Genomic DNA, 27,537 nt, shown 5'->3' with positions numbered 1-27,537 from the left:
CTTCTCCATGTTGGTCAGGCTGGTCTCGAACTCCCGACCTCAGGTGATCTGCCCACCTTGGTCACCCAAAGGGCTGGGACTACAGGCGTGAGCCACTGCACCCAGCTGCAAGTCATTTTTTTAAAAAAATAAAATACTTATTGAGAGTCTACCTGTGGCAAGCATTGGTCCTCTTCATTTCTGTATCTCCAGGGCCCAGCACAGTGGCTGACATATACAGGAGGCTTAGTAAATGTTTATGAATGAGTGATTGCATATATGAATAAATGCTTCTCCCTTACCACTTGCACAGGCATCTCTAATTCCTCTATTAGGAGGTCACTCCCAGTGTTGTGGAAGGCCCATGACAAATCTAATCCTTTAAGAAGTTATCTGCAAACACCTGGGAACTTAGCAGATGGACTGGAAGGTACTCAAAGACCAGTTGGCTGAGCAGTCATTCCAAATCGGAGTTGACAGAGCCAAATCCTGAGCTCTGACCACCATACCGTTCTGGCCAGCAGCCCTGGGCAGGCAGGGCCTGAAACGCAAGGAAAGGGTCATTCTCATCCAGTGAAGTGGAGTGACCACCCACAGCAGAGACTGCAAACATAGGACACGCTTGTGTCTTCCGTGCCTTTGCCCTTGACAGACATGACCAATCAATCCATGTGCTTTTCCCCAGAACACCCAATCACAGCTTCAGAATCACAGCACATTCATCTGGGAAGCCACCAGCACCAAATTTGTTGCCAGGAGTTGAAACCAAATTTGTCATTCCCTGACCAGGCTGTAGACTGGGGGTTTGGCTGTGTGGACAAGACCTCCCAGGGAGTGGCTGTGGCTGAAGGTGCTCACATGCACACACTCTGTCCATGAGCCTCCCCCTAACACCACCAGCCACCAAGATGAGGGAGGGAAGCCATCTCCCCCATTCAAAGGTTACTTCAATATGACAGTTTTTTTTTTAACTTCTAATCAGTGTATTTGAATGTGTTATAATATGCCTATTGATATGAGGCCCTCATGTCTGGTCCGTGCAGACAGAGACCATATTGGTTCTATCAAACTTTGGTTGCCTTGCATTTAGAACAGGCTGTGGGTACTAGCAGGCACTCACTCAACAATCATTTCCTGGGCATCTACCAGGTGCTAGACACTGGCCCAGATGCTTGAGACATAATGGTAGAAAACAGATCTAGTTGCCTGCTCTCATGAAGTTCTGCATCAAGTGAGACAGACAGACAACAATCAAACAAACCTGACATGAATAACTACAGATAGCCAATCAACAACAACTGGGAGGGAAATAAACACGGTGATATGGAAGAGAAGATGGAGTGAGGGTTGGAATTTTCAGAGCTAACGGAAGGTCTGAATGATGACAAGAAAGCAGCCACGGACGATCAGATGGGTGAGTCTGGTGGAGGGTGCGGCACATGCAAAGACCCTGGGCTGGGAAAGAGTCTGGTGGGTTTGAGGAGCAGGATGGAGACTGAAGAGAGTGCCAGGGGTTGCAGACTCTCTCGGGACCCAGGGAGGACTGTGGACTATTCTCTGGGGAGCTGCTCCCACCTGTGCCCCATGCTTTGCACTCACGCGCTCTCGATCAGCTGCTCCAGGTCTTGCACCTTGCGGCTCAAATCCTCAGCCGGTGGGAAGTTCTTGCCCACTTTCATAAAGAGGGCTGCGATCTTATTGCTGCGTAGGAAGCCGGCTGCCCGCCGCCGAAGCCCGTGCAGAACGCAGGCCTCCACAGCCGCTGCAGGGACATGGCAGTCAGCAGACCCTGCCCTGCCCATGCTCTCCAGCACCCAGCATGTCCCAGAGCTTCTGTCAGACACTGGAACCTTGGAGAGCCCTCTCAAACTTCTTACCTTCTGTCTTACCCCACAGACAGGGAGCTCACACTTGTATAGGTGCATAATCAATGTTTATTGAAAAAGTGACTATATAAGAAGTACTCATTAGGCATCTGCTGGATAATTGGATAATTGTTAAGATTTACCTTTCCTAATTCTTGTGACAAAACCCATCAAGTAAGAGCTCTAAAGAGCAAACCAGCGCTCTCAGGGGGCAGAGCTTGACCAAGGTTATGCTACGAGCAAGGAGAAATATTGAGAAGTTTTGGTCTCATCACCATGGTTTTTTGTTTTTGTTTTGTTTTTTTGAGTTAGAAAACACTTTGTTTTGAATGAATGATCAAATATTGCCTAATCTCAGGCCAGGCGCAGTGGCTCACGTCTGTAATCTCAGCACTTTGGGAAGCCAAGGCAGGTGGATCTGGGACATGCTGGGTGCTGGAGAGCGAGGTCAGGAGATCGAGACCATCCTGGCTAACACAGTGAAACCCCATCTCTACTAAAAATATAAAAAATTAGCCGGGCATGGTGGCAGGCGCCTGTAGTCCCAGCTACTCGGGAGGCTGAGGCAGGAGAATGGCGTGAACCTGGGAGGTGGAGCTTGCAGTGAGCTGAGATCGTGCCACTGCACTCCAGCCTGGGCGTCAGAGCGAGACCTCGTCTCAAAAAAAAACCCCAAAACAACAAACAAACAAAAAAGCAAATATTGCCTAATCTGCCCATAGATTTAAAATATTCGAGGAGATGATCTCTTAGATATCTTAATTTTAACTTACATATGCAGTACTTCTCATTTGCTTATGGTGATGTAAGTGAACTGTCTATTCAGGCTTTGCAGACATTGTTTAATCCTTCCTGACAATGGCTTATAAGAAACAATGGACAAAAGAAACCTCGAGGAGATTCTTTAGGCTTCATTTAGTGCCATCAAATTTCTCCCACCCAAATACTTTTGAGTAGAGCTACCGAATTATTACACTATTTTTATTACCTTTATTCCTCTAAGTTAACTGGTAGGTATGCTAGCAAGTCTTAAGATGGACATGCATATAATTTTATTTGGAAATAAAAATATTCAGAAACACATAAAAAGCTGGGAATACATATATATGTATATATACACATACATATATGTATATAATTATGTGCATGTGTGTATGTGTGTATAGCTATATGTTTAAATAAACACATCCCACTTAAAAAAAAAATAAGATCTTCATTTTGGGAAGCCAAGGAGAGAGGAATGCTTGAACCTAGGAATTCAAGACCAGCCCTGACAACATGGCAAGACTCCATCTTCACAGAAAATTTTAAAATTAGCCAGCTGTGGTGGCACATACTTGTGGTCCTAGCTACTCGGGAAGCTGAGGTGGGAGGAACGCTTGAGCCCAGGAGGTTGAGGCTGCAGTGAGCTGTGATTGCGCCACTGCACTCCAGCCTGGGTGACAGAGTGAGATCCTGTCTCAAAAAAAAAAAAAAAAAAAAAAAAAAAAGAAAGAAAGAAAAGAAAGAAAGATCTTGCCCAAAGTCAATTACAAGAAAGCGGCAGAGGTGGATCCAGGTCTGCCTGGCTGAAGAGAGGGTGAACTGAGGTCCTTGCCTCCCGGGTCACGGGGGGTGCTCAGCATGTTGTGGGCCCCATGGGGTGGTGCCCCCAGCCATTTGGACGGCAGCTGATGGGCTGGCCAGCTCTCCTAGCTCAGGCCTCTCCAGAGGACCAAGATCACGGGAGGGGAATTAGAACATGTCCTTCATTATGAGACACTCCAATTATTAAATTAAGACATTTTCAGGGAGACAGAAAGACTCCCACTTCTATGTACACACTGATTATCCTGACCTCAGAGACACTCAGACCCCCTCTCTAGCCATTCTCAAAGTACAGCAAAAGCCTAGCCATGGGGTTATTTCCAGAAGCTTGTGAGCAGAGCTGATTCAAGGAGACATGTCTGAGTCACGCTCTGAGCCCTCGGCCTGCCTTCTTTGCTGAGCCAGATGGACGTGACCCTTCAGGATGTGTCACGGGCTCTTAGTTCCCTTTTTTAAAAAGTCCCCATCTACCCTCTCCCTTTACCTAGCAATAGCCACAGGCAGAGTGAGGGACAGGGAGCCCATTCCTCAGATGCAAGACTGTGTGTCACTTGGGGCGTGGTCGGTGTGAATGGTGCCTACGGGAAGACAATCAACCCCTCCGGTGTTAACCACACTGACCTCTTCATGGGGTACAGAAGTTATTTTTAATTGTTTCTCTACACTGTTCGGTACTTTCAAATTCTCCAGTCGAGTCCCCCTCTGGAATCCAAAACTAACTTCAGAGTCATAAAGCAAAACAGTGGCTCAAAGACGCCACTTCCCCAAGGCAGCCCACAGAGAAAGAAGCCACTTTCCCAGGCCACAGACTCACCACAGAAGGAGATGATGTGGCTGCTGTCTTCGTGGACAAACTTGCGTGTCACAGCCTCCTCCATGATCTGCTTCACCTGGAAGGCAGAGGTGACCGGAGGGGAAGAGGTCCAAGGTGATCAAGGTGACCTGGGTGTAGGTGCCCCAAAAGGGCTGCATTGCTCCCCAGAAGGCCTTTCAGGCTGTTTGGGATGTTTTGATATGTGCTTTCCTTCCCCCTCCTCGCCTTGTCTTTTGGAGGTCTGAGGCCTGTCACAGCTCCACGCTTCTCATTTTATCAATTATTTGTTCAGGTTCTTCGCACAGCGGGCTGCTGCTTCTCTTAGACATCTCACAAAACGTCATCTCCTTTCCTGACCACACTGTCTAAGGCAGACCCCTCCCCAGTCCCATCCCCTATTTTAGTTCCTGTAGGGCACTCACCACTATTCTCATTCTTTTTTTTTTTTTTTTTAGACGAAGTTTTGCTCTTGTTGCACCGGCTGGAGTGCAATGGCATGATCTCGGCTCACCGCAACCTCCACCTCCCAGGTTCAAGCCATTCTCCTGCCTCTGCCTTCTGAGTAGCTGGGATTACAAGCGCCTGCCACCACGTCTAGCTAATTTTTCTATTTTTAGTAGAGACGGGGTTTCACTATGTTGTCTTGAACTCCTGACCCCAAATGATCTGCCTGCCTCGGCCTCCAGAAGTGCTGGGATTACATGTGTGAGCCACCGTGCCCAGTCTACCACTATTCCCATTCTGTTTGTTGATTTGTTGACCGTCTGTCTCTCTCTTCTAGAATTTAAGTTCCACAAGGGCAGAAACTTCATCTGCCTCATTCACTGCTGAATTTGCACAGCCTAGAACAGTGCCTGGCACAGGGCAGATGCTCAATCAACATTTTCTAAATGACTGGATGAATGAATGAATCAGTGTATGAATGAATGAATGAATAAGATATATAAAGGAATCAAGAAAGTGCAGGGTAAAAAACCTGCCCTGGAATCAGGTAGACCCGAGTTCAAATCCCTGCTTGGAGACCTCCCAAGTGGGTTTCTGATCTTATTTTGGGAAATGGATGCTCAGCAACATGAAGGCACTTACCCAGGGAGGCAGAGCTGGCTATCAGAGACAGGTTCCAGCTTGAGACAGACACCCAGGCTGTGTGCTCTTCCCAGTGCACTCGCTCACTCAAGAATTGTCACCTGAGTGCCTCTAATGTGCCAGGCACGGGGACACAGTGCCAAAGGGCAGCTGTTCCTCTCTGCTCTTGGTGTTGATCCTCTGGCAGCCTGAACACCCTTCTGCTCCACTAGATTCTGGGCCCGATTCTGCCCAGAGTCACTGTGGGATTTAAGCAAAGTCCGTCTCCTCTCTGGGCCTCAGTTACCCCACTTTGAGGTTGAGGAGGTTGGAAAACACAATCCAAAAGGCCTGTTCCAGCTCTCTATCACCCTGAGGGTTCTGATGTTGGAGTAAATAAAGCAAAGTTCTGAGTTACCCCCACCCAGTGGGTTCCCACACCCTTTCCCACTGTCCTGTGGCCCACGCAGACTCCACCAGGCCAGCACATCCATGCATCCATCTGAGAGCTGTCCCAGGCCCTCCCTGCCTGCTCTCCCTGCCTTCTGGTTACCTCCTGGAGATGAACACAGAGTTCGGTGCATCCCTGTCCACCTTCTCTGCAGAAACGCATGGTAGTGTGCCCCCCCAGAGCTGGCTCACTGACCCCACCCCACACAACCAAGTCAGCACCAGCGCTGTGAACAGCTCCGGATCTCAGCGCTCCACCACCTCCAAGCTGGGCATTGCCTGCAGCATTTCTAACCCTGAAAACTATCTAAGGAGGCCCATGAGAAGTTGGCTTCATTTTGCAGATGTGGCAACTGAGTTTCATGGAGGCAAACTGGCCCACTCAAGGTCACAGAGTAGGAAGGAGCAGAGTAGAAATTCAAACTTATCACTTTCTTTTTTTTTTCTCCCATCATGGCTCCTGCTGCTGTATCTTGGCTCCTCCCACTACTAGCTGTGTTTCCTAAGGCAAATCATGTCACTTCTCTGAACCTTAGTTTTCTCCTTGGCTAAAAAGTTTATGGAAACAGCACCAGCTTCAAGGCACTTGGGAAGGCTGAACAAGATAATGATCATCATGTGCTGAGCACAGAACCTGGCACGCAATAAATGTCTGCAAAGTGTGCTGCAAATAAATGTCAGCTGCATGCAGGTCATCAGCTCTGCCTGAAACCTTACCTGGCCTCCCATCACCATTATTTTGGCCCTGGCTGGAATGTCGCCGGTTCAGGACATCAAATTCCCCTGCTTGGGTTCCTAGAGAAGCTGCTCTTGAAACACCCATCAGACGTGTAACATTTGGTCAATACTTGTTTTCCCTGCCAGGCTCTGATCCCCATGAGGGCAAGCACTCTGTGTTTCCTTGCTTTATGGCTATGGTGTCAACAACTACCTTGAGTTCCAGCACATGGTATGTACTCAATAAAGTTCTCTTTGGAAAATCAATGGCTCAAAGAATCATGATTGACCTCAGGCTTTGGTAGAGTATTTTATTTGAAAAAAAAATATATATATATTTTCTTATAACTATAATTGTGGATAATAGAGCAGTAATAGAGAGGTGGAGTACTCTGTCTGGGGTCACACAGCTAATGAGGACTGAATTTGGCATTTGGACCCAGGTTTGTCTGACACCAGGGGCTGAGCTCCTTCTGCAACATGTCATGAAGCCCACGTGGTCTCAGAGCGTTTGCACACCTCTCTCCCCTCTGCAGGAATCTGCCTCTTTCTTTCCTTTGCTCCTTCCTCTAAGGCAGGACACGGTGATGCTGAGAAACTGCCAGAAGGCAGTTGCCAAGCACCCAGACCCTGATGACATTTGGGAATATAGCAACAGAGGGAGTGAGTCCAGGCTTAGTCGTAGATGGTAGAGGACTGTCAGGAGGCATTGGGGGTGGGGAGTCCAGGCAGCTGGGTCAGGAGCACTTTCATGAATGTACATGGTTAAGAACTGAGAATTTGGGGACAGGCAGACCTGGGTTCAAATCCTGGATGAGCCACTTATCACAACTTGGGCAAATTCCTTTACCCCCTTAGGACAACAGTACTTGGGAGGCAGAGGTTGCAGTGAGCCGAGATCATGCCACTGCACTCCAGCCTGGCGATAGAGCAAGATTCCATCTCAAAAACAAAAAACAAAAAACAAAAAAAAGCAGCACCAACTTCTAAAGATTCAGTCAAATATGTTGGTTGTACCTTCAAAATGTCCTCAGATTCCAACCATTTCTCAGCCCCTCCACCACCACCTCCCGGTCCAAGTCACCATCACCTCTCCCCTGAATCAATGCTGTAGACTCTTACTGGTCTCCCTGCATCCACTTCTAAGAAGCTCATTTTAATACAGCCAGAAGGATCTCATTAAAAGGTAAGTCAGTAGAACAACCAGACAGAATATCAATAAGGAAACAGAGACCTTGAGCAACACTATAAACCAACAACTGGACTTAACAGATATGTACAGAACACTCCACCTAACGATGGCAGGATGCCCACTTTTCTCAAGTGCACATGGAACATTCTCCAGGACAGAGAATATCTTAGTTAGGATACAAAACTAGTCATCATAAATTTTTTTAAAAAATGAAATCATATAAAGCATCTTTCTCATTCACAATGGAATGAAACAAGAAATCAACAGCAGAAGGAAAACTAGAAAACCCACAAATAAGAGTCGTAAACAACGTACTCTTAAATAACAAATAGGTCAAAGAAGAAATCTCAAGGGAAATTAGAAAATATATCAAGATAAATAAAAACAAAAACACGGCCAGGTGCGGTGGCTCACACCTGTAATCCCAGCACTTTGGGAGGCCAAGGCGGACGGATCATGAGGTCAGGAGATCGAGACCATCCTGGCTAACACGGTGAAACCCCGTCTCTACTAAAAATACAAAAAAAAAAAAAAAATTAGCCGGGCGTGGTGGCGGGCGCCTGTAGTCCCAGCTACTCAGGAGGCTGAGGCAGGAGAATGGTGTGAACCCGGGAGGAGGAGCTTGCAGTGAGCCGAGATAGCGCCACTGCAGTCTGGCCTGGGTGAAAGAGTGAGACTCCGTCTCAAAAAAACAAAACAAAACAAAACAAAACAAAACAAAACACACAACATGGCCAATAAAAACAAAAACACAATATGGGCTGCTATAAAAGCAGTGCTAAGAAGGAACTTACAGCTGGAAATGCTTACATTAAAATAAGAAAGATCTCAAAGAAACAAGTTACCTGCACACCTTAAGGAACAAGAAAAAGAAGAACAAACCAAATCCAAAGCTAGCAGAAAGAAGGAAACAATAAAGATTAGGCTGGGCATGGTGGCTCACACCTGTAATCCCAGCACTTTGGGAGGCTGAGGCGGGCGGATTACCTGAGGTCAGGAGGTCAAGACCAGCCTGGCCAACATGGTGAAACCCCGCCTCCACTAAAATACAAAAATTAGCTGGGCATGATGGTGGATGCCTGTAATCCCAGCTATTTGGGAGACTGAGGCGGGAAAATTGCTTGAACCTGGGAGATGGAGGCTGCAGTGAGCCGAGATCACACTATTGCACTTCAGCTTGGGTGACAGAGTGAGACTCCCTCTCAAAATATATACATAAAAATTAAAAATTAAAAAATTAAAAAATAAAGATTAGAGCAGCCATAAATGAAAGATAATTAAAAAACAGAGAAAACTGACAAAATCAAGAGACGGTTTGCCCAGGCCAGGCGTGGTGGCTCACGCCTGTAATCCCAGCACTCTGGAAGGCAGAGGCAGGCGGATCACGAGGTCAGGAGATTGAGACGATCCTGGCTAACACAGTGAAACCTCGTCTCTACTAAAAAAACACAAAAATTTAGCCGGGCGTAATGGCGGGCGCCTGTAGTCCCAGCTACTAGGGAGGCTGAGGCAGGAGAATGGTGTGAACCCGGGAGGCAGAGCTTGCAGTGAGCTGAGATCACGCTACTGCACTCCAGTACTCCAGCCTGGGTGACAGAGTAAGACTCCATCTCAAAAAAAAAAAAAAAAAAAAGAGAGAGAGATGGTTTGTCCAAAAGATCAACAAAATTGACAAACTGTTAGCAAGATTGACTAAGAAAAAAAAAAGAATTCTCAAAATTGAAATCAGAAATGAAAATGAGGACATTACAACTGATGCCATAGAAAAAATCATTATAAGAGAATACTATAAACAAATAAATTTATGCCAACAAATTGGATAACCTAGATAAGATGAATAAATTCTTAGAAATACACAATATACAAACTAAATCATGAATAGAAAATTTTAACAGACCTATCATAGCAGGGAGATGCTATCAGTAAGCTAAAACCTCCCAACAATGAGAAGCCCAGGACCACACGGCCTCACTGCTAAATTCTACCAAACATGAAAATAATTAAACTAATTCTTCTCAAATTCTTCCAAAAATATTAAAGAGGCAGGAACACTTCAAAACTCATTTTATAAGGTCAGGGCTACCCTGAAACCAAAGCTAGTCACAAAAAAACTGCAGACCAATATCTATGATAAATATGCATGCAAGAATCCTCAACAAAATACTAAAAACAGAATTCAACAGCATATTAAAAGAATACGGTCGGGCACTGTGCAGTGGCTCATGCCTATAATCCCAGCACTTTGGGAGGCTGAGGCAAAAGGATCACTTTGGCCTAGGAGTTTGAAACCAGTCTGGGCAACACAGTGAAGCCCCACTTCTACAAAAAAATACAAAAATACAAAAACTAGCCAGGCCTGGTGGCATGTGCCTGCAATCCAGCTACTTGAGAGGCTGAGGTGGGAGGATAGCTTGAGCCCAGGAGGTTGAGGCTGCAGTGAGCTGTGATCACACCACTGCACTCCAGCTTGGGCAAATGAACAAGACTCTTATCTCAAAATAAAAACAAGACAAATAAATGGAAAGGCATCCTCTGTTTATGGTTTACAAGACTTCATATTGCTAAAATGTTGATATTACCAAAGTAATTGACAGATTTAATGAAATTTCTATCAAAATCCCAATGGTGCTTTTTTTTGCAGAAACATAAATATCTATCTTAAAATTAATATCAAGGAACATATCACGGAACCCTAACTACCAAACAGTCTTGAAAAATAATCTTGAAAAATCTTCAACAAGAAGAATGAAGTTCGAGGTCTCATACTTTCTGATTTAAAAACTTATAACAAAACTACAGAAATCAAAACAGTCTGGTACTGGCGTTAAAAAAAAACCACACATTTAGACAAATGGAATAGAGAGCCCAGAACTAAAACCTCACATACATAATCAAATGATTTTTGTCAAGGGTGCCATGCCCATTCAAAGAAGAAAGTGAAACTGACCCAACTGCCCCATAAACTGTTCTTTTTGATAAACATAGAAATTGACCCTTGTGGTCTTAAAAAGCTTGAGACTTATTTCCTTCCTCAGAGAATTTCAGGCCTCTCAAAAAAAGTATCAAAGAACTGAAACTCACCAGATCACAGATGGGAGGGAACCCCCTCATTCACCATGATTGCTTCCTTGTCACTCCCTAGTTCTTATTTTCTTACACATTGTTGCATTTCTTCCCAGCTATATAAACACCTAGTTTTAGTCAGTCAGGGAGATGGATTTGAGACTGAGCTCCCTTCTCTTCAGCTGCAGCAACCGATTAAAGCCTTCCTTGGCAATACTTATCATCTCAGTGATTGGCTTTCTGTGCAGTGAGCAGCAGGACCTAGACCAAACCCCTGGTGTTTTGGTAAAAAAGGGATAGTCTTTTCAACAAATGGTGTTGGGAAAACTGGATAGCTATATAGAAAATAATAAAATTGGACCCTTACCTTATACCACATACAGAAATTAAAGTAAAATGGACCAAAGACTTCAATACAAGCTAAAACTATAAAAATCCTACAAGAAAACAGGGGGAAAGCTTCATGACATTGGATCTGACAATGATTTCTTGGATATGACACCAAATGCATGAGCAACAAAATTAAAAGTAGGTAAAATGGACAGCAAAGTTAAAACCTTTTGTGGAACAAAGGACAAAATAAACAGAGTGAAAACAGCAACCCGTGAAATAGAAGACAATATCTGCAAATCATATATGTGATAAAGGGTTCGTGTCCAGAATATATGAAGAACTGCAACTCAACAACAAACAACTGAATTCAAAAATAGACAAAGAACTTGAATAGGCATTTCTCTGAAGAAGATATGCAAATGATGAACAAGTACATGGAAAGATGCTTAATGTCATTAATTATTAGGGAAATGCAAATCAAAACCACAAGGAGATACCACTCACACCTATTAGGATGGCTGCTATGAAAAAACAGTAAGTGTTGGTGGGGATGTGGAGAAACTGGAACCCTTGTGCAATGATCAGAAGGTGAAATGGTGCAGCTGCTATGGTAGACAGTATGGTGGTTCTTCGAAAGATTAACCATACAATTAGCATATGATCCAGTCATTCCACTTCTGGGCATACACCCAAAAGAACTGAAGACAAAGTCTCAAAGTCTTATTTGTATACCCATGTTCACAGCAGTATTATTCACAGTAGCCAAATGGTGGGAGCAACACAAGTGTCCACCGATGGCTCAAGTGTCCATCGATGGCTGAATGGATAGACAAAATGTGGTCTACACACACAATGGAATACTATCCAGCCTTAAAAAGGAAGGAAATTCTGACACTTGCCAAAATATGAATGAACCTTGAGGACATTGTGCTAAGTGAAACAATCTAGACGCAAAACAACAAATGCTGCATGATTCCACTTATAAGAGGTACTTAGAGTAGTCAAATTTAAAGAGAAAGAAAGGAGAATGGTGGTTGCCAGAGGCTGGGGAGAGGAGAAATGGAGAGGTATTATTTAATGGGTATAGAGTTTATCTTTCGAAAAGAGATCTGGAGGTTGGCATACAAGAATGTAAATGCACTCAAGACTGAATTGTACACTTAAAAATGGTTAAGAAGGCACATTTTATATTATGTATATTTTACCATTTTAAAATGTGCATATGGTACGTGTTCACATAGTATAAATAAACGAATATTTTTCAGTTAAAGAAAAATTCTATCAAACCACGTCCCTCCTCTGCCCAGAACTCTTCCATGGCTCCCATCTCACCCAGAGTGACAACCCAAGTCCTCACCACCTCACACAAGGAGGCCCCTCTGCTGACCTCCCAAGCCCCTTTCCCCCATCCCAACACCTGCTCTACACACACAGGCTTCCTTGCTGCTTGCCCATCTCCGTGGGCAGAGCCCATCTCACGTCCTTTGCAATTCCTGTTCTCTTTGCCTGGAATGCTCTTTTCCCAGCAATCTCAACTCTTTCTTCAAATGTCACCTTCCCTGATGATCCTATTTAAAATTGCAACTCCCCAACCCGCACCCCACTTGGTATCCAACATACCCCTTTTTCTGCCTTTTTTCTCTCCATAGTCCTTCACGTGAAGGTCCACCACGCTACAAGATTTTGCTTATTTACCTTATTCCCTAACTCTCTGATTTAGTGGCCTCTATGCTCTATGAGGTCAGGAATTCATCTCCGCCATCTGGTGGTGCTCTGCTCCCAAGACCCAGCAGAGTGCCTGGCACAGAGCATGCACTCAGTATCTATCTGTTGAATGAATGGGGAGGTTTAGATGAGGCGATGCAGGCAAAGCATTTAGCATAGGGCTTGGTACATGGTGTGTGCTCAATAATCAGTAGCATTTGAATAATGATTACAGAGACACCCCTGCTGCCCTGGAACAAGTTACATCTGGTCTGTGCATCCCACCTCCTTGCATCAGGCATGTTTATGCAGGTAAAAATCAAGTTAAGAAGAAACAGCAAAATTAACTTTGCAGGGGGAAACATCACCACCAAGAGCAGTATGGAGCAGGTATGAAAAGAGTTTTGCCTAGGAGGAAACAAGGGGGAGGAGGCAATAGGCAAGTTGAACGCAGAGAATAACTAGTATGTCTTGAGTGAGTTGCAGTTTGCAAAGCTTTCTCCAGCCTCACAACATCAGGCAAATACAATCCCCGCTGGCAGAGGAGAAAATTGAGACTCAGAGGGCAGGGGACATTCCTCCACATCAGCATAACCAGGAAGATCCAGGGCCAGGCCTGACATCTAAGACTTTAGACTCCAAAACAGAGGACCAGCCTGGGCAACAAGAGTGAAACTCCATCTCAAAAAAAAAAAAAAAAAAAAAAAAAGAAGAAATTTACACGCATATACAAAGTGAAGATCATGTGAAGGTCAGGGAGAAGATGGCCACCTATGAGTCAAGGAGGGAGACTTGGATCAGATCCTTCCCTCACGGAGCTCAGAAGGAACTGGTCCTGTAGACACCTTGATCTCTGATTTCCATCTCCAGAGCTGTGAGAAAATCAGTTTATGTCGTTCAAGCTGCCCATTCCATGTACCCAGAAAACTTTTTCTGTAAAGGTCTACAGAGTAAATAATTTCTACTTTGTGGGTAATGTGATCTCCATGTCAACTACTAAACTCTGCCCTTGTAGCATGAAAGCAGCCACAGATAATACATAAATGAAAGGGCATGGCTGTGTCCCAATAAAACTTTATTCACAAAAACCAGTGGAAGGCTGGATTTGGCCCGAGGGCCAACCCTGCACAAGAATGTTTGGCTCCAGCAGGCTGGTCTACTTCCCAGCTCCAGCCAAGGAAACTGCTCCTCTATCCTGAGTCATGGCCCAGACGGCCTACTTAGGTGGTCCGCAATCGGGGACAGCTCTCAGGGTCAGTGCTGACGTGACTGACAACTCCCATACGCAGTGGCTGGCCTTCTCATAAGGTTGTAGCCATCCTGCCAATGTCCTGTTCCTTGGAGACAACCATCTGCTGTCACCTCCAGAGAAGCTCTGATGCAGGAACACGGCCACCTGCCTGTGTCCTCCCTCATGGTGAGCAGAGGCTACTGGGCCCCATCTGTTCTCTCCACAAAAGGAAGCTATGAGCTTGCTCAGGACATGTGGCAAACCCCTAGCTTTCTCCAGAGCACATGGTGAGAGGGTGGGAAGAGGAGCTGCCAACCTTGGAAAGTTCTAGCTCTGTCACCAACTAGCAGACGCCCTCAAGCGAGCACCACCTTTCAGGGTCTCCCCACTTATTCCTCTGGCCTCAAAGACGTGCCTACCTCCCACTGTCTAGGATGCCTTCATCCTCCATTCCTTTCCTTTGTCGTGCCTCTTCCACCCTCGGGAATCTCATAATGCAAAATGTCACCTCCCCCATTGCTATGGGCTTAACTGTGTTCCCTTCACCTCCATTTCATATGTGGAAATCTTTTTTTTTTTGAGATGGAGTCTCGCTCTGTTGCCAGGCTGGAGTGCAGTGGCACAATCTCAACTCACTGCAAGCTCCACCTCCCCGGTTCAAGTGATTCTCCTGCCTCAGCCTCCCAAGTAGCTGGGACTACAGGTACCCGCCACCATGCCCAACTGATTTTTGTGTTTTTAGTAGAGACGGGGTTTCACCATGTTGGCCAGGATGGTCTCAATCTCTTGACCTCGTGATCCACCTGCCTCAGCCTCCCGAAGTGCTGGGATTACAGGTGTGAGCCACCGCGCCTGGCCCAAATGTGGAAATCTTAACCCTACTATCTCAGAATGTGCTGTCTTTGAAGATTAGATCTTGACAGAGGTGACTAAGTAAAAATGAGGTCATTAGGGTGGGTCCTAATCCACTATGATTATAAGCGTCCTTATAAGAAGAGGAAATTGGCCAGGCACGGTGGCTTATGCCTGTAATCCCAGCACTTTGGGAGGCCGAGGGGGGTAGATCACTTGAGGTCAGGAGTTCCAGACCAGCCTGGCCAACATGGTGAAACCCCATCTCTACTAAAAATACAAAAATTAGCCGGGCGTGGTGGTGGATGCCTGTAATCCCAGCTACTCAGGAGGCTGAGGCAGGAGAATCGCTTGAACCCGGGAGGCGGAGGTTGCAGTGAGCCAAGATCGCGCCATTGGCTCCACCCTGGGCAAGAAGAATGAAACTCCGTCTGGAAAAAAAAAAAAAAAAGGAAATTTAGACACAGCTACAAAGGGAAGATCATGTGAAGATCAGGGAGAAGATGGCCTGTGAGCCAAGGAGGGAGACTGGGATCTGATCCTTCCCTCACGGAGCTCAGAAGGAACTAGTCCTGCAGACACCTTGATCTTGGATTTCCATCTCCAGAGCTGTGAGAAAATCAGTTTATGTCATTCAAGCTGCCCATTCTGTGTACCGTTAGGGCAGCCCTAGTGAAGTAACAGATACACTGACGGCACCACCATTACCATCATATTCATCATCCTCATCATCTTCATCATCTCTCCCTCTGACCAAGCCCTTCTCGTGTGACAGACTCAGCTAACAGATGGCATCTAGGTTTGATCTGTATTATTCGCTCATTATGCCCTCTCCACAGTGCTGTGAGGACAGGTTCTATTTCATACCTAGTTCTCAGATGATGAGACTGAGGGGCAGAAAGATTAAGTAACATGCCCAAGGTCATATAGTGAATAGTGGGCAGAAACGGAAGCTAAACCCATGCTCTTAACTGCACCTCTAGAAGCTTCAGCCAATGACTATCTCTGAAAATAACACTAACCCTCTTATCTATATGCGCCTGGCACTTGCCACACAGACATGGCGAGCGCACAGAATCCTGGTAACATATGCGCCAGGGAGTCACTATCACTAAAGATCAGGGATGTTGTTACTACGTGCCCAAGATCATCAAAAAATCCGAGGTTTAAACCCTGGTCAATCTGACTCTAAGGGAAGCCTCTTCCCACCACACACTGATCCAGATCTAGGGATCAGATGAGCTAACTCATCAAATCTCCAAACCCCAGGACTGTGTTGGACAGCTGAGGGAGTGCCTGCCCCAAGACAGCCACGGGCTGAGCCAGGGAGCCGGGATTCCAGGGAGCCTCCTTGCAGATGGCCGCTGCCCCAACTCTCTGGTGGGATGAATGATGCACCCAACCAACCTAGGCCTTCTCTCCAGGACTCAGTGATACAACACGGAACAAACAGTCTCTTCCCCTTCCTCTTTCTGACCACTGCACCTGGAGGGTAACAACGCTGATGTGTTGATTATTCATTTCAGTGCACGCTAGGTTGGGGCGTTGGGGACTTTTGCTTCTCTTTATTACAGGACGGCCTGGTTGAGAAAAATTAAGATGCAGAGGCTGGCTGTTGGTAAAGCCATAGGCAGGTGTCTCCGCTGGGGGCCTGTGTGCTTAAAGGATATCAAGAGGACTTTTTGTTTTGGAGTTGAAGGAAGGAGTTTGGGGTACAGGGGCTATGGGAACCAAAGATGGGAAGAAAGGACAGTGGAGGGAGCACGAGAAGGCCCTGACTGCCTCCAGGCTCCTTGGCCAAGTTTGGCTGATGAGGTGGTTGCTGCCTTGCACCACCCAGATCCCATCAGAACTGTCAAAGACCCTCAGCTGTCAGCCCTGTGGGGGACAGGACATTGCCTTAGGTGTCCAGAAAGCCTCCTCCGAGGTCTTGCTCCTTCCCGGGAGGTGCACATCCAGTGACTGCTGCATGTGAGGCATAAACCTCTAGCCACTTTGCCCCAACTCAGGATAACTCAGACGGGCCATCCCAGCTCCCCTTGGAACTCCCCGCAGGCTTTCCCTGAGGCTGCATCATGGCCCGACTTCTCCCTCTGCCTCTAGTGCTTGCTTCGCTCTACCTTCTGGTGTTGATCCTAAAAGCCGCTCCTCCTAACCTGCCTGCACGCTGACCTCCGTCTCCATCAAGGACCACTAACCTGCAGCGTGAACCCATCTGGGCCAAGTCAATAGAGACAAGCTGCAAATGGTGCAATGCCTGCAAATTCAGCCACATAGGATGCAGAAGCCTAGCCCCTCTAATCAGGGCTGTGATACTGGGTCCAAGGTGTGGAGAGCCTCAGGGAAGGAATCACAGCCCTGTCCGGGAGGGGCTTTTAGTGCAGTGAGCCAGAGGGTCAGATGAGATAAGAGGTTCAGGGAAAGTGCTATGCAGTAGCAGAGCTGCTCACTCATGGGCCAGCAGCATCAGCATCACCTAGATGCAAGCGCTAACCCTAACCCCCTTCCCCAAATACTGGAGGCGTTTACCAAGCCCTCCAGGTGATTCTCATGCACTCTCAAAGTTTATTAGAGTTCAAGCGAAAGGAAAAGGAGAGAGGGAGAGTGAAACAACAATGAAAAAAGGAAGGTGGGAGTGGAAAGAAAACCGGCTACCTCAAGCTTCCTTAAGGAAGGAAGGGACTTGGCAGCCACAGCTCTTGTTTGGGGACCCTCTCCATACACCTAGCCCCCTTCTGGTACCCTCTCCCTCCCGCCTTTCAGACCCAGGGTGGTGATGGTTCCTGGTTCCCAATGTTAACAGCCACGGGGTGCTACATCCTTCCTTGTGGACTCCCAGCATCCTTCCTCCCACCATCTTAGTCAATAGCCCGTTTATTAAATTTGCCTTAACGTACTCGGTTTGGGGGAGCCATCTGTTTCCTGTTGCCACCATGACAGTATTCACACACTGTCTCAAGTCCAAACGCTGCAGAGTGGAGAAGGTTGTCCACTTACAGCTGTGGATCTCAAAACTCAGAGGTTAAGCTCCTCTCCTGAGGTCACACAGCCAGGAATCTGGCTGCAACCCTCTTACCTTGGGAATGGATCTGGAGCGGGTGGTAAGGGTGCAGGTAGTTCTCAGCCTGGGGGACGGGCTCCGACAAGTGAGGACCTCTCCCACCTTTGCTACCCAGCTACTGGCTATAATATCTCCCAGGATAGTTTGATATCCCAGCTACAGGCTAGAATATCTTCCCAGGCTGACAGCCCGAGGCCAGGAGATGAAATTGAAAAGGCTGGTAATTAGCAAGGAGCGGACAGGTTATTACCCTTGAACACTGCAGAAGAGGGCATTGTCTCCATGCAGGAAGAAAGAGGAGGCCGCACACTCCTCCAAACCCATCCCGGGGCACAGACCAGACTGTGGACAGGGGAAGAGGGCCAGGCAGCCCTGGAAGGAAGAGCTGGAATTCAGCTCACTCTCCCCATTCCAGGCTCTCAAACGTGGGCTTGGGCTTGATCCACTTTGAAGGCTGACAGATGCCAGGGAGTCTGGGGTGGTCCAGGGGCAGTGGTAGTCTGGGATCACTGTGGCCTGTATGTAGAAACTTTATGGTGGTGAAGCTCACTATTCACTTTTTTTGGGCACTCACTATGTTCCAGGAACTGTGTATAACCACAACAACCCAGATGATGTAAGTCCCCAAATTACTCCATTTTATAGGTGGGGAAACTGAGGCACAGATTTTTTTTCCCACATAATCTGCCCTAGGTTACTCAAAGGTGGCAGGAGTCAGATCCAGGGCCCTTGTTCTAATGAATACCTTGTCTCATAGCAGAAGCTGGAGGCTACTTTGAACCAAATGATAAAGTAAGAGAATATTTACTTGAACATGTACCTTTTAAAGAAAAAAAAAACATTTTAAGTTCAAGGGTACATGGACAGATCTCTTACATAGGTAAACTCATGTCACGTGGGTTCGTTGTACAGTAATCTGTACAATCCAAACAAACAACAATCCTCATCCAGGTACTCAGCCTATTAGCCAAGTTATTTTTTCTGCTCCTCCCACCTTCCACCCTTCAATAGGCCTCGGTGTCTGTTGCTCCCCTCTTTGGGTCCATGTATTCTCATCATTTAGCTCCCATTTATAAGTGAAAACATGTGGTATTTGTTTTTCTGTTTTGCATTAGTTTGCTAAGGATAATGGCCTCCCTCTCCATTCATGTTTCTGCGAAGGATATGATCTCATTTTTTTTTTTTTTTTTTTGAGATGGAGTCTCGCTCTGTCGCCCAAGCTGGAGTGCAGTGTCACGATCTCGGCTCACTGCAAGCTCCACCTCCCAGGTTCACGCCATTCTCCTGCCTCAGCCTCCCAAGTAGCTGGGACTACAAGCGCCTGCCACCACGCCCAGCTAATTTTTTTGTATTTTTAGTAGAGACGGGGTTTCACTGTGTTAGCCAGGATTGTCTCAATCTCCTGGCCTCAAGTTCCGCCTGCCTCAGCCTCCCAAAGTGCTGGGATTATAGGCGTGAGCCACTGCGCCCAGCCAATCTCATTCTTTTTTGTGGCTGCATAATATTCTATGGGCTGGGCGCGGTGGCTCATGCCTGTAATCCCAGCACTTTGGGAGGCCAAGGCGGGCGGATCACCAGGTCAGGAGATCGAGACCACGGTGAAACCCCATCTCTACTAAAAAAGACAAAAAATTAGCCAGGCGTGGTGGTGGGCGCCTGTAGTCCCAGCTATTCGGGAGGCTGAGGCAGGAGAATGGCATGAACCCAGGAGGCGGAGCTTGCAGTGAGCCTAGACCGCGCCACTGCACTCCAGCCTGGGTGACAGAGTGAGACTCTGCCTCAAAAAAAAAAAAAATTCTATGATGCATATGTACCCCATTTTCTTTATCCAGTCTACCACTGATGGGCATTTGATTCCATGCCTTTGCTATTGTGAATAGTGCTGCAGTGAACATTGGCATGCATGTGTCTTTATGACAGAATGATTTACACTCCTTTGGGTATATACCCAGTAATGGGATTGATGGATCAAATGGTACTTCTGTCTTTAGGTCTTTGAGGAATTGTTGCTGTCTTCCATAATGACTGAACTAATTTACACTCCCACCAAAAGTGTGTAAGCATTCCCTTTTCTCTGCAACCTTGGCCATTCTGACTGATGTGAGATGGTATCTCACTGTGGTTTGATTTGCATTTCTCCAATGATCAGTGATGTTGGGCTTCTTTTCATGTGCTTGTTGGCCGCATGTATGTCTTTTTTAAAGAAGTGTCTGTTCATGTCATTTGCCCCCTTTTTAATGAGGTTTTTTTTTTCTTTTAAAGTTCCTTACTTGAACATCCTCTATGTGCCAGGTGCTTTTATAGAATACTTATTTAATCCTCAAAAGAGCATTATTATCCTCATTTTAAAGGTGTATAACCTGAGGCTCAGGGAGTTTATGCAATTTTTCCCCAGGGTCACACAGCAAGGAAAGGGCACTGCTGGAACTCGAACCTAGGCCTCTCTGGATGGCCTGCCTTAACGCCCTGCCTCCAGCCCCACCCAGTACTCGGTCATTTGAAAATCAAGGCGCTAGGAAACCCATGAGAAGGGATTCCTCGGCTTCTCCCAACTTGAGGACCAAAAGAAACACCGCACTGGGAGTTAGGAGACCTGGGTTGCCTGCCAAGACTGCACCAATCACACCCAAAGGGGGCCTTTCAGGAGACGGGGGTCCACAAAGGTCCAAGTGGTCAGGAGGCTTTTATCCCTCCCTAGCATCCATTCTAAGGGGTCTTCCAACATCTACTTGCATTCCTCCAATGATGGGGCGCTCATTCCTTTTGGAACCAGCCAATTAGCATAAAGGACAGGGTGTCAGGAGGCAGCTGAGAGAGAATGAGAGCCCAGAATGTGGAGTCACTGACTTGGGGTCAAATCCTCGGCTACTCACTGTATGTGTGATGTTGGGCAAGTGTCCAACCTCATGTGGATATCTGTAAAGTGAGGTGGGTGGTAACCAGCACCCCTCCCTCTTAGGGGTAAGGTGAGGAGGCCTGAATGAGATCCTGGAGATGGTGCCTGACACACAGCAGGGATTCTTCAAATGACAGACGTGCTTGAGATGACACGGACTACCCAGGAGGTGCTCATGGGTGTCAGGTGAACGGCCGGCTGCTGAGGCGTCCTTCAGCTCAGTGCCACCTTCCCTGGGCTTCCTACCTGCTGGCTAGTCGGGACCCAGCTGGCCTCTTGAGGCTGCAGCCCAGCCCTGTCCCTCCACGTCAGGCCTCTGAGCACCTGCCCCACCATGTCCAGCCACACCCTGCAACCATTCAGAAACCAGCCCTGCCCTGCCTCCCTCTCCCCACCTGCAAATATTTAAACAGCATAAAAAGAGGATTACTCTCAGGAGGGACTCAGGGCAAGTGAACACTAATTCCAGGCAGGGAAACCCAGGGCAATCCGTGAGGCAGGAAGGGGGATTCTGAGTCTCCTGGGCCTGCCCTGTCTTCTCCAGTCCTCTCACCTGCCACCTGCCCACACCCAGGTACCCTCTGCTGCTCACCTTGAGTCCTGCCAGGTTCCACATTAACTTGCTTCTCTTCCCTGCCTCCCCACACTGGGCTGGGTTTACTCCACTGAACCCCAGATGAGACTTACATGCCCCAGCGTGCAGAGCTGTCATAAAGATTGCAGAAAATAGAGGCAGAGAGCCTCAAACAGGACCCAGCACACAGCTGGTGCCAGATCAAGGGAGGCACTCTAGGGGAGTAAAAACATAAACAGGTCAGTCTCCAGCTCTGCCATTTGCTGGGTGACCCTGGGCCTCAGTTGCCTCATCTGTGTAATGGGGTGGTACCTGCATCACCTCATAGGGCTGCTGTGCGAGGATGCCATGAGCAAAACATACACAGTACTTGAAAAGGGTCAGGCACACCATGAGGGCTGGAGAAGGGGTAGCCCCCAGGAAGCCACGTCCGCACTCCATTCTGTGGTCGGCTCCAATATCTCCCCCTCGGAGAGCCTCCCTGATCACCTTGTCTAAAACAGGGCCTCACACCTGCCATCGCTACCCTTTTCCTCTGCTGCGTACTCTTCCTTAGGACTCATGCACTTGACCTCTCTTTATACATCTCTGGGCTCATCTATTTAGCCTCCATCTCTCCCATGAAGAGCTTGAGCCCCTAGGACAGTGCCCGGCCACACAGCAGGTGCTCAGTAAATGCTGACGATCAATCGGACTACATTAGTAACACTAACACCAGCAGCTAATGCTTACTGAGCTTGGTTCCAGGCAGTGTCCTAAGCCCCCTTAGCTCTAGATCCCATTGATATGTATTTAAAGCTGGGATCAGTAAACTTTCTCTGGAAAGGGTTGGGTAGCAAATGTTTTAGGGTTTGGGGTAGGACTGCCTGATAAATTACAGGGTGCCCAGTTAAATGTCAATTTCAGATAAACAGGGAATAATCTTTTGAGTATAGGTATGCTCCAAATATTATAGATTATTGTTTGATTCTCTGAAATTCAAATTTAAACAAGGCATTCTGAATTTTTATTTGCCAAATCTGGCAAATTATTTTTATTTGTTAAATTTCTATTTGCTAAATTTCTATTTGCTAAAACTAGCAAACCTATTTTCAGGCCACATACAATCTATCTCATAGTATCTTTTGTTTTTACAACCCTTAAAAATGTAAAGGGTGGATACAAACAGGTCGGATTTGACCCACAGACACCCCTGGTTTAAAGCATCCAGCACAGTGCTTGTGGAACACAGTAGGTCCAAATAAAAATCACCCGAGCCAGCTGTCCCCTGCTCCTCCGAGGCCCACTGAATCAGAGCGTCCCACCTCTACTCCCCACCTGGGGTCTCTGGTGGTTGAGGTGGGGTGAGTACCATGCAGGTGGGCTGAGGACCACCGAGCTAGCACCCAGTTATGACATGGGCTCCCTGATGCTTCCCTCCGGAAGAAACTGGCAGTGGAGAGGATTGTTAAATTGGGATGCCTGGAGGGCCCTGCAGGGTGGCTTTAAAAATAACTCTCAGGCCCGCCACAGTGCCTCACGCCTGTAATCCCAGCACTTTGGGAGGCTGAGGCGGGTGGATCACCTGAGGTCAGGAGTTCAAGACCAACCTGGCCAATACGGTAGAAATACAAAAATTAGCCAGGTGTGGTGGCATGCACCTGTAATCCCAGCTACTAGGGAGACTGAGACAGGAGAATCGCGTTAACCCAGGAGACAGAGGTTGCAGTGAGCCGAGATCACGCCACTGCACTTCAGCCTGGGTTACAGAGTGAGACTCGTCTCAAAAAAAAATAAAACATAAATAATAAAAATAACTTAGTATGTGAGCACACTGGGGAGAAGAGGGGATGACTCAAAGGTCCCTCAACAACCACTGGAGCAATGGGAGCGAGCGGAGGGCAGGCGGTGTCACTCTGCCACTCTGACATGCACGTTGGACTCTCAGGATAAGTTGCACGGACCAACATCTCCAGCCCTACCTGGACCACTGACCCTCAGCCCTGGTCCCCAAAGGTGGCACTACGTGCTCGCTTCCATACCATTGTTCACGTGGTGCCTTCTGCCAGGCGCCCCTCTCCGAATGCTCCAGCTGGCTAGCTGGAACTCAGGCTTCAAGCTTCAGCCAAGGTGTCACCTCCTCCTAGAAGCTTTCCTGGACTCCCCATCTCCTAAGCTAAGTGTGCCTCTTCCACGTCCCATTAACACCTCCTTCCCTGCACATATCACAGGAACCAAAACTGTCATTCATGCACTCAATATTTCTCGAGTGCTCCTGCGAGACAGGCACCAGGGAGCAAGCAGACATGGTCCCTCTCCTAGCAAGCCTTACAGTCCAGGGAGATGGAAAGATATAAACGGAATCACAAAATGGGTAAATCGTTACAAAGTGAGACCAGTTCTTTGCACCTTGGTTCTAGGTGAGTAACAAAGAAACCAGACCTGACAGGGTAGTGGGGAAGGTCAGGGAGGGCTTCCTGAACGTGGTGATGGCTCAAGATCTGAAGAACAAATATAAGTTAACTCTCTGGGTCTCAGTTTCTCCCACTGTAAAGGAGAGAAAAAAATCGCCCCTGTGACTGCCCCCACATAGCCACCGTGGAACTCAAAGGAATGAACAGATGTAAGGACATTGTATCAGGGAGAAGCAGCCTATGGAAAGAGCTGGCGGCTTTTAATTTTTAAATCTTTTAGGGTGAGGCACACAGGAGGTGACAGTTGGGAGGGGTTGGAATGGGGCTGGTGATGGTGATGGGGTGGGGACAGGAGTATTTTGGGAAGCTCCAAAGCACAGACACCAACAGACTTGGGGTGTGGGGAGGGGGAGAGATGGTGCCGCAGCCCTACAAGCTGTGCCTGGTTCTATGCTGTGGCCAAACCTTCCTTCCCTGCTAAATCCTGTCTCTTTCCCTTCCCACACCCTAGGCTGTGGTCACACGTGCCATTCCTTCTGTGCGACCCAGGTGACTCCCACCTCCTGGTCCTTGCCCATGCAGTCCCCTCCACTTGATATCCTCACCTATTCCTAGCTCTGTCTCCAGCTCTGGAAAAATCCCCCAGTCCTCCAGGGCCAAGTCACGTGCCCCCTCCGCATTCCCTCCTGAGCCCAGCACTCAATGCAGGTTGCCCATCTTCTGAGCTCCTAGAGTAACACCTGCTGCATCAGGCTCTGGAATCAGACTCCCAGAATCCCAATCCCAGCTTATCCATGCATGATCTTGGGTAAATCCTGTCCCTTCTCTGAACCTCAGCTTTCCCATCTGTGAAATAGGTGATATCAGCATCTACCTCACTGGCATAAGATAATACATTTATTTATTTAAATATATTTTTAGGGACAGAGTGTGTTGCCCAGGCTGGAGTACAGTGACGTGATCATGGCTCACGGCAGCCTCGAACTCCTGGGCTCAAACAATCCTCCTGCCTCAGCCTCCTGAGTAGCTGGGACTATAGGTACGCACCACCATGTCTAGTTAATTTTTTTTTTAATGTTGCCCAGGCTGGTCTTGAACTCCTGGCCTCAAGTGATCCACTCGCCTCGGCCTCCCAAAGTGCTGGGATTACAGGCAGGAGCCACTGCATCCAGCCAAGACAATACTTTTTTAAAATTTATTTTATTTTTGAGATGGAGTCTCGCTCTGTTGCCCAGGCTGGAGTGCAGTGGTGCAATTTCGGCTCACTGCAAACTCTGCCTCCCGGGTTCACGCCATTCTCCTGCCTCAGCCTCCTGAGTAGCTGGGACTACAGGCACTTGCCACCATGCCCAGCTAATTTTTTGTGTTTTTATTAGAGACAGGGTTTCACCATGTTAGCCAGGATAGTCTCAACCTCCTGACCTCGTGATCTGCCCGCCTTGGCCTCCCAAAGTGCTGGGATTACAGGCGTGAGCCACCGCGCCTGGCAAGACAATACATTTAAAACATTTGGCACAATAGCTGCTGCATGCTCAGTGCTTTATGTATTTGTTTTAAGTCATCATAGCCAGCATTTATTTATAAAATGTTGTTTACTGAGTGCCTGGCACCATGCCTTGGGGTATGATCTCATCTAATCTCCATAGTATTTCTGTGAAATGGGTACAATTACCCTCTTTACTTTACAGATGAGGAAACTGAGTTCCGGTCAGGTGAAATGACTTGCCCGAGAGCACAGGCTTAGAAACGGCAGGGCAAGATTCAAACCCTGGAATGTCTTTCCTACACTGAGCCTGGCACACAGTAGGTTTGTTCATTCATTCAAGAGACACCTATGGGTGTTTCTCACAACTGGGTGCTTTACACACTTGAGCCCAAAAACTCACAACTACCATGCATTGTAGGTGTCATTGTTATTATTCCCATTTTCCCAATGAGGCAGCTGTCCTGGGAGAGGCAAACACCATCAGACCTGTGAGGAGGTTGGGACTTAAATCAAAGTCTCTTGCTCTGGAGCCCCGTGTTGCAGTGGAGACCCCAGTGGCAGAGCGACCAATGCACTTGCTCCCTTACCCCTCTGAACCCAAACATCACAGTCACAGCCAACTTGCTGTTCCCAGAGCCAGGGGACAGTGGCACCTGCCAGCTCCACCTCTGCCCTTGGCTATCATTTTTCACAGTACATCTCTCCCCGCATGCCCAGCACCACCTGGCTCCCTCTCTGCTCCACATTGGCTCCCCAAGAGGAATCGTGGTGATAAAAAGAAATGTCCTATCTTAAATGCCTTTTACTAAGTGAAAGAAGCCAATCTGAAAAGACTATGTACTAAGCAATTCCAACAATATGACATTCTGGAAGAGGCAAAACTATGGAGATGTGAAAAGATCAGGGGCTGCCAGTGGTTGGAAAGAAAAGAGAGATAAGACCAGGCGCGGTGGCTCACGCCTGTAATCCCAGCACTTCGGGAGGCCAAGGCGGGCAGATCACGAGGTCAGGAGATTGAGACCATCCTGGCTAACTCGGTGAAACCCCATCTCTACTAAAAATACAAAAAAAATTAGCCAGGCATGGTGGCGGGCACCTGTAGTCCCAGCTACTCGTGAGACTGAGGCAGGAGAATGGCGTGAACCTGGGAGGTGGAGGTTGCAGTGAGCCGAGATCACGCCACTGCACTCCAGCCTGGGCAACAGAGCGAGACTCCATCTCAAAAAAAAAAAAAAAAAAAAGAGAGAGAGAGATGAACAGGTAGAGCATGGGAGGTTTGCAGGGCAGTGGAAACACTCTCCTCATGATACTGTGATGGCAGATGCATGCCCTCAGACATTTGTCTAAGTCCACACAACACACAGCACCAAGAGTGAACCCCGATGTCAACTGCAGACTCTGAGGGATAAGTGTCCATGTGGGTTCATTAATCCTAACAAAGGTACCACTCTGGCCAAGGATGTTGACAGTGGGGGAGGCTGCACGTGTGGCGGGGTCGAGGATATGAGGGAAATCTCTGCACCTTCTGCTCAACTTTTCTGAGAACCTAAAACTGCTCTAATAAGACTTTAATAAGTCTTAAATACAGGCGGGGCGCGGTGGCTCACGCCTGTAATCCCAGCACTTTGGGAGGCTGAGGTGAGTGGATCACGAGGTCAGGAAAGCGAGACCATCCTGGCTAACACAGTGAAACCCCGTCTCTGCTAAAAATACAAAAAATTAGCCCGGTGAGGTGGCGGGCGCCTGTAGTCCCAGCTGCTCGGGAGGCTGAGGCAGGAGAATGGTGTGAACCCCGGGGGGCGGAGCCTGCAGTGAGCCGAGATCGTGCCACTGCACTCCAGCCTGGGCGACAGCGAGACTCTGTCTCAAAAAAAAAAAATAAATAAATCAGTCTTAAATACAGACTTTGGGGGGAAAAATAAGAAAGCAATGTCCTTTCCTCACACTGTCAGTCATGGAAGATGTTAGCAGGGATCCCGACTTTCAGCAGACAGGCTAAGCGCCTCCTTCGCAATGGGATCCCCTGTGCCCGCAGCCCAACATGACCTGCAATGGGCTTTGGAGCTTTTGTAGAGAAGGTGTCTGGTGGTGTCAGCTCAGGAACCTTCCCTGCCACCTCCTCAGGGGGACATTCAGGGGAACACTCTGTCCCTGGCCTGTCTCCCATCTCTCTCCTCCTCCCTTCCTGCTCCCTTGCCTTCCTCCAATGCTGCACGTTCCTCCCTGCCTCAGTGCTTTTGCTCTTGCCATTCCCTCTACCATTCCTAGTTCTCTA

At 47.7% G+C, this 27,537-nt stretch overlaps 1 protein-coding gene across 6 annotated transcripts in view; it reads right to left on the bottom strand.

The window, feature by feature from the left end:
• Positions 1–27,537, bottom strand: part of SGSM1 (small G protein signaling modulator 1) — a 119,828-nt gene that overhangs the window by 77,112 nt on the left and 15,179 nt on the right. For 5 of the 6 annotated variants that reach the window (XR_004030977.1, XM_030815988.1, XM_030815984.1 and 2 more), the window contains exons 3-4: positions 4,246–4,321; positions 1,579–1,741 (exon numbers count right to left, since the gene is read on the bottom strand). Coding sequence is in view for 5 of the 6 variants with exons in the window: in XM_030815988.1 (XP_030671848.1) it covers positions 1,579–1,741; positions 4,246–4,321 (239 nt within the window). In the remaining variant the exon portion in view is untranslated. Of the gene's footprint in view, positions 1–1,578; positions 1,742–4,245; positions 4,322–12,685; positions 14,612–27,537 lie in introns of those variants that run through there. The other variant, XM_030815985.1, reaches the window with a different exon arrangement.

Source organism: Nomascus leucogenys, chromosome 7b (assembly GCF_006542625.1).
Source record: "Nomascus leucogenys isolate Asia chromosome 7b, Asia_NLE_v1, whole genome shotgun sequence".
Taxonomy (NCBI): Eukaryota; Metazoa; Chordata; class Mammalia; order Primates; family Hylobatidae; genus Nomascus; species Nomascus leucogenys.
Note: the sequence above shows the minus strand (reverse complement) of the source record. Positions and strands in the feature narration are given on the sequence as shown.